Source organism: Sphaerodactylus townsendi, linkage group LG10 (assembly GCF_021028975.2).
Source record: "Sphaerodactylus townsendi isolate TG3544 linkage group LG10, MPM_Stown_v2.3, whole genome shotgun sequence".
NCBI classification, from domain to species: Eukaryota; Metazoa; Chordata; class Lepidosauria; order Squamata; family Sphaerodactylidae; genus Sphaerodactylus; species Sphaerodactylus townsendi.
The window spans coordinates 77,966,435-77,974,157 of NC_059434.1; the positions used below are offsets into that span (position 1 = coordinate 77,966,435).

A 7,723-nucleotide genomic window follows, 5' to 3' on the forward strand; every position below is an offset into this window, starting at 1 on the left:
CCCCTGAACTCAAAGGTATTGAATAATTATATCAAAGGTTTTTTTTTCTTTTTCGAAACGAGTAAGTAAATGAGCAGCAGTGGCGTAGTGGCTAAGAACAGTGGCTAAGAGCAGGTGCACTCTGATCTGGAGGAGCCGGGTTTGATTCCCAGCTCTGCCGCTTGAGTTGTGGAGGCTTATCTGGGGAATTCAGGTTAGCCTGTGCACTTCCACACACGCCAGCTGGGTGACCTTGGGCTAGTCACAGCTTTTCAGAGCTCTCTCAGCCCCACCCACCTCACAGGGTGTTTGTTGTTAGGGGGAAGGGAAAGGAGATTGTAAGCCCCTTTGAGTCTCTTACAGGAGAGAAAGGGGGGGATATAAATCCAAACTCTTTTTCTCTTCTTCTAAATTCAACCCTCTCAGAGGGTAGCATCTCCCTCCCCCGCCCCCCCTTCTGTTGCATGTGTATTTTGGGGTTTCAAACCATAATTTGATGGTATCATATTTTATATTAGATACAAGGTTACCATATGGTTCTTCTGTTTTGCAGCGTAGTTGATTTTTGTTCTGTATGTGTATATATTTAATAAAATTATGTTTAAAAAATTAAGGGGAAAGAATTACACGTTGCCACTGAGCTCTGTGCAGTTGATAGTAGGAAGCCTTTTTGATGTGATGCATTTCTTGAGAGCCAAGTACGTTATTGGACTTGAAAGCAGAAGTGATGCTGTCCATCTGTACTTCACCTTATTATGGTTGGCAAGTGGCACTTCGTGGGTAGATCACGGTGCATGCAAGTAGTGTTTTGGCACAAGTCACAGTTCTGCTCTGCAGCTTCTGCACAGACCGATCTACTTTTTCCTTTTGCCTTGAGACCAAGCTAGGCCTTCTTGTGACCCCAGGGGGAAATGTCAGAAGGGATCGTCTCTTCCAAGCATGGACGCCCTGTAGTTTGAGGCTGGAAACTTTTCGCTTTTGTTGGGAGATGTCTGCATTTTTTACTTCATGCTGATTACGGCAAAGTTTTGATAGTTCCTGGGTTAAATTCACTTGGGAGCAGGTCTGGTTTTGTCCTAGTTGGGAAAAGCTGGTGGGAAGATCCTTTCAAACTCCTGTGTTCGCATTAGCACGCTCGTCGCAGACTCTGGTGTTCACGTCCTCTCTGGGATTTCCTTTCAGGTACTGTGACTGCTTTGCCAATGGTGAGTTCTGCAACAACTGCAACTGTACGAATTGTTACAATAACCTGGACCATGAAAACGAGAGGCAAAAGGCAATCAAGGTAACAATCTTCTTGGGGAATTCCTTTATAAGACTGGAGGCTCGAGCCCAGCCTTATAGCCCAGGGGGACTGTCAGGCCAGGGGGCCTCAACCTTTTCAACCCTGAAAGCACTGTTAGAATTCGGACATAGTGGGTGCAGCCACAAAAAAAGCTGCCACGGGAGGTGGAGCCAGCCACAAAACGGCTGCCATGGCTTACCTTCAGTCACACACAAAGATCCTTGTGTTGTGCTAGCAGCTGCTGCCAAAGCAAGGTTTTTTTTAAAAAAACTTGCATAACCAATCAAATCTCCCTTAGCAATTCAGAAGAAGAAGAAGAGTTGGATTTATATCCCTCTTTCTCTCCTATATTATTATTATTTATTAAATTTGATAAACCGCCCACCCCCGAAGGGCTCTGGGCAGCGTACAGCGAAACCACAACTAAAACAATGTGCACAATAAATAAGTGATAAATAGTTAAAATGCTTAACTCAGAATAAGCAGCATTCTAAAACCCAGTAAAACAATATTAATTAATAATATATTAATTAATAATATAGGAGACTAAAAGGGGCTTACAAACTCCTTCCCCTCCCCCCTCCAACAAACACCCTGTGAGGTAGGTGGGGCCGAGAGAACTCCAAAGAACTGTGACTAGCCCAAGGTCACCCAGCTGGCATGTGTTGGGGTGCACAGGCTAATCCGAATTTAGAAGCCTCGGTGGGCAAAAGTCCCATTTGGTCTCTTCTGTTTTCTAAAAGCACTTGGAGGGCTCCAGGAAAGGTGTTGTTAGGTGCCCACAGGGGTTGGGTTGGGGGTCCTTCTCTGCCTCTTGTTTCCCTCCGTGTACGTTGATTGGTTTCTTGTGCCTGTCTCGCTAGGCCTGCCTTGACAGAAACCCTGAGGCGTTCAAGCCCAAAATAGGGAAGGGAAAGGAAGGCGAATCGGACAGGCGGCACAGCAAAGGTTGCAACTGCAAGAGGTCCGGGTGCCTCAAAAACTATTGTGAATGCTATGAGGTGAGATTTGAAATCAGCTCAATTCTTTTTTTCTTCTTCTTCTTCCCCGAAGTACTTTTTTTTCTTACTAATATCCTTGAATCTTGCCCAAGCTCCACGGTGGTTCCCAATTTTATAAAAGCTCTAGTTTTCGGCCCTACTGAAATAGCTCTGCACCTACATTAATTCCAAATCTATCTCCAGGCACTAAAAGCTCACTTAAAATAACAGCTTTATGGCCTCTGGAAAAAGCTGAGGCTCTGGCTTTTGGCTAACCTCCAGAGAAGAGGGACTTCCAGGGCCAGGAAGTAACTTCAGGTAAATGTCATGCCTTTACTATTTCAGTCTGTTCCATAAATCAGACACCATGATAGTCTCAGTTTAATCATTTTAGCTACTAGGGAGAATTCAGACTTGATTTGATCTAGAACTGGCTTATTTATTTTTGGGGTGGTTGTCGCTATCCTCAAACACAAGCCTGCTCCGACAACACATTTCAAAGGAATCAACTTTCTTACTGTGCTGTGAGCTGCTAAAATCAGAAACTGGGTTCCACAAGATGCAAGTCCACAAGATGCAAAAGCAATATTTTCTTTGCTTGATCCTCCTTGACCTGAGATTGCAAATGCCTTAGCAGACCAGGTGCTCAGGAGCAGCAGCAGCAGAAGGCCATTGCTTTCACATCCTGCATGTGAGCTCCCAAAGGCACCTGGTGGGCCAATGCGAGTAGCAGAGTGTTGGACTAGATGGACTCTGATCTGATCCAGCAGGCTTGTTCTTATTTCTCCCCTTCTCTAGGCAAAGATCATGTGCTCCTCAATTTGTAAATGTATCGGCTGCAAGAACTTCGAAGAAAGCCCCGAGCGGAAGACGTTAATGCACTTGGCAGATGCGGCTGAAGTGCGAGTCCAGCAACAAACGGCTGCCAAGACGAAGCTGTCCTCACAGATTTCAGACCTGCTTAGGCCGGCACCAGTGCTGTCCAGTGGAGGGGGAAAGTATGTTCTCCTACTACTTTTCGTTGAGTTTTCAAAAGAAATCCGAGGAGGCTGTAAGGGCAAGTCTGTGATAGGGTTCCATTCCCCTGGGCTCTTCTTGCATTCTCCTCCTATCCATTCCCCTTTATGCTGCCCCTCCAGCTCTTTGCTGTTACTGAATCTTTGTTTCTTTTGCTGCTGCTACTGTTCCTAGCCCAGCCATTCTCAACCAGGGTTCCGTGGTACCCTGAGATGCCGTGAGCATGTCCCAGGGGTACCGCGGCAACACTAACCCTCCACTCATTTTTGTGGTGTCTCCCACCGGTGCCAGCAAGGACATGGAGCTGGCCCATGGGGCAGGGCCTGCCACAAGGTCAGCAGCCACCCCCCCCCCCCAGTGCTTCCCTTCACCCTGGGAGGGGAAGGTGGGGGGTGTGGCAAGCAGGGGCAATGGGAGGGGAAGGTGGAGGGTGGTGGCAGGGGTACCGTGAGATATGAAGAGTGAGGTCAAGGGTACCCTGACTTCGAAAGGTTGGAAAACACTGTCCTAGCCAAAGAAAAGGCATCATGCTGTAGTGTAGTTGCTCCCTGGTTCCTTTCCCCCCGCCCCCATCGCATGGTTAAAGGGCCAGTCTCCCTATAAATCTGGGGAAAGATGCTAAAGTCAATAATAAGTCTGTATTCATTGATCTTAGGAGGACAGGCAGCAGAGTATAGCCTGAGATCTCAGGACAGGTGCTTGGATTGGGAGGCCACCAAGGAAGGCTCTGCAGAGGAAGGCAAAGGCAAACCACCTTTGCTTCTCACCTGCCTTGAAAACCCCTTGCTTGCAGTCACCATGCGTTCGTTGTGACTCGATGGCACATGCATACATATTCATAGATCTTGTAGGGCAAGAGGAGAGGTACAAAAACATATTGAAATTCACACAGAGTTGGAGGAATTGTGTTTCCCATCTCTAGGAAATGTCTCTAAAGTTGCCATTTTTTTACTTACAGTCACCCTCTGGTTGTCCTTGTTGTGTTGCACGCAGGTGCTCAGACTTGCTCTTTCTGTCCCAGGTTGCCGTTCACATTTGTCACCAAGGAGGTTGCTGACGCAACGTGCGACTGTTTACTTGCACAAGCCGAGCAGGCCGAGAAAGCCGGGAAGTCGAAAGCGATGGTGGAACGGATGATCCTGGAGGAATTTGGACGTTGCCTGATGAGAATCATTAACACGGCAGGAAAGTCTAAAAGTGACGCTTGTGCCATGAATTGCTGACTGTCTCGAAAACGAGCCGCTGTCTGAACTGGGGGGACACTAAAAGGCACAGAGACACTTTCTGGTTCACAGCAGCTGATAATAGTGATAGTTTTTCATTCTTAATTTGGTGCTGCTTAGTTTGCATTGGCTTATGTTAATGTCGAACCAAGAGACCTCTATAATAATGAGTACCTTTTTAAGCTGAACTTTCTTCCACCCGGCTTCTAAACTGTGGAGCAGTGGATTTCTTCTGTCTCTTTTAGAAAAAGGTTCTTCAAGCAATCTTTTAAATTGTTATTTGAAATTTTAGTGTTGAATTGGTATGGGAAAGGAGTGGGGGAATAAGGCATCAATACAGTCCTTCCATCAGGAGCATTTCCCCTGGACGCCCCAAAACAAAACAACAATATTGTACAGATACTTCCAATGGAATTGATTGGGATCGCAGTGCAAATTTGGCTTTGCATCAGAATCAGTAGTCTGTGGGTTTCCTGATGCTGAAAGCGGAGGAAAAACTTTTTCCTAAAAGCATTTCAGGAAGGTATGCAAATCTCGAGGATTGTCTTGCTAGCCACAGTTCTGATTTCATGGGGAACAGAGTTAGTAGGAACACCACAATGAGCTTTACTTTAAGAATAACACATTTGCAGAACTAGGTGCAGAGATTCACTACAAATCAAGGTCAAAACTAGCAATCAGCCTGAAATATCATAGAACAATCTTAAATGTACCATTCCAGGTTGTAATAAGCTGCTTCCTTGCCGGTTCCGAGAGATCAATATATGGCTTGTTTTGACTGATTTTATCTCCCAGACATTCCTCAGTATTCTAAATGACAGAAGTAAAAAAACGTGTCAAGAATTGAGTTATTATCCTGGTAGCAGCCAGTAAACTGACAGTCATCCCCAGTAGATCATCTAGTAGCATAATTCTAGTTTCCTTCGCAATGTGTAACTTAATATGTACTTAAATATTGTTGCATAAAGTTTAGAAGATTTTCAGATCTTCTAAACTGTATGCACTTCAACAATATTTAAGTAGGGAAAAAATCCTCACATCTTTTTTCCAGCTCTCCAACATAAATGTGCAGAGGTAAACGATGTTTGGGAATTTTGCATGCCATTCAAATCCATATTTTCCAGGAAGACCCTTTCTTCTAACGCTGCTGCATAAATGAACACACGTCAGTGATGTTTGGGGATCTTCCACACCATTCAAAAGAAGTCTTTTCCAAGGGGACCCTTTTTTAAAATTAATTCACAGGGGACAAAGCATAAGGTAAATCAACAGTCCAGTTATTTTACTTATTGGGTAGCCCTTAATCAACTCTCCATAGATACTGGCCGAGATCTTGAAAAAGAAGTCCACACAACTAGTTGTGTTCACCCAAGAGTTGCCCCTTGAGTTCCTTAAATAGAATTTTACACAGGAAAGCATTTTTGAAACTGAGAGGAAACTTCCTGAGATGGTCAGTGATATAGCATAGGGGTTGGAGGGAGTGGGGCTTCTTTTTAAAGAAGCAAATAAAAGGTCTATGTGGAATGTAGCTGAAGGAAACTCTGGATCCTGGCCACCTTTGGTGGGAATGCACAGAAATGGCTTCAAGGGTTGCGATGATTCTAATTTGCAGGAGCTGCGCTCATGTGTTGTTTTAAGTTGTGCAAAGTGAGGAGCTGAGAGGGCAGTTTTTAAGCAAGAGTTTTTAACGGTGGTGATATTTGTAAAGCAAACTGCACGGACCCTTTTGTGCCCATGTATGTCCTGCAAAATGTATCAGACTTGGGAAAACCAGATGTTCTGAGGTGACCCTAGATACAGTACAAATTGGAACATGGATGACCAGAGTGGGTGAGAACCGGAATTGCATGTAATTGCCATGCATATATTTCAGCAGAAAGCAACCAGATCTTACTTAGGAGGCATTAACAGAGAGGTGTTCAAACCTAGCTGCTGCTTGATAGAAGAATGTTAAAGCTGGCCACCTCTCTGATACCCCCTCAAGTTAACTTATATTTTAAAAATAAATTTTAGCCACTGAATGTTTCAGCCTGACAATGCGGACATAACGGAACATATCGGACCTCTTGGTGGAACAGAAAGAGAAGGAAACGTCATTGCTAGGGATGAAGATTGCTAGAAGTAACCCCTTTCTAACGAATCTTATTAAAACGTTAACACAGTTACGTGGAGCTTTTTAGCGCAGCAAATTGTTCAGGGTCTCCTGAATTGGATGTAAGCCCTCGCATCTGAATTGGCAGACGCTTGCTGGATATCTTTGTAATTACAATACCACAGGTCTTTTGTTCTAAAAGGGACATTTTCTCTGTGTTAACTATACACATATATGCTATTATGGAACTGTGTAAGTATACACATAGCAGGATTGCATAGTTGTGCACACCATCCTGAAAAGGGAGCGGTGGTTCATTTTAGCAGAATTGTTTTATAATTAGAACTCTCACTTGAGGGTGCAAAGTCAGTGCATTACTATTCAGAGTAGATGATGAGGACTCACCTTTTACTGATACCATACACGTCGGTATAATAGGAGCTGTATAAATGTAAATTAGTGTAAGTGGATAAATAATACTTGATCAAGTTATTTTTCAAACAGATCGCAACGCGCATCCTTTTTCGTCTAGAACTAAAATCCGTGCTTACTTTTTTTGTAAATATTCTGTGTCTTATTCTAACTTGCACCTTTTTTTGTGATGTGTATTTATAAGCGTGCAGAAAACCTTTTGTGGAGTTTGGATTCCTGTTGTAGATTATGTATGACGGAATGGCGTGTAAAGATTTGAAGAAGGTGCAATCAAAGATCTAGTTTTCTGGCTCTCTTGGAACAAGCTTCCTTTACTGTTTAGCTTGACTCTCTCTCTCCCCCCCTCCCCCACCCCCGGCCTTTTGCATGAAATTGCTGAAGAAAATAGTAAAAACACATCAAGATGTTGTGAGCAGTTCATGAGGCGCACCTGTGGCGTATCCTCTCCATTTCATTAGAGCAGATGCGGAATCCCTCCAAAAGCCCCAATAGAAACATTTCTGCTTCTTGGTCAGACCCATTGTCAGTAGAGTTTGGGAGGGGGAGAAGAAGGGTGCTTGGGGTTAATTTTCTAGTTCTGGTTTACATCTAAAAATAGATTTAAATTTATATTTACTAGACCTATTCAGAGATTACACTTTTCTATATTGTAAAAAAACAGAACTGTCAGATAAATCACAAAGAAAAAAAAATAAAACCTTTATACTATTCTGTA

At 43.9% G+C, this 7,723-nt stretch overlaps 1 protein-coding gene across 5 annotated transcripts in view; it reads left to right on the forward strand.

The window, feature by feature from the left end:
• Positions 1-7,723, forward strand: part of LIN54 (lin-54 DREAM MuvB core complex component) — a 47,449-nt gene extending 39,726 nt beyond the window's left edge. For all 5 annotated transcript variants that reach the window (XM_048509195.1, XM_048509199.1, XM_048509198.1 and 2 more), the window contains exons 13-16: positions 1,162-1,264; positions 2,128-2,265; positions 3,043-3,242; positions 4,283-7,723. In XM_048509195.1, coding sequence (XP_048365152.1) covers positions 1,162-1,264; positions 2,128-2,265; positions 3,043-3,242; positions 4,283-4,484 — 643 coding nt within the window. In that variant the 3' untranslated portion in view covers positions 4,485-7,723. The remainder of the gene's footprint in view (positions 1-1,161; positions 1,265-2,127; positions 2,266-3,042; positions 3,243-4,282) is intronic.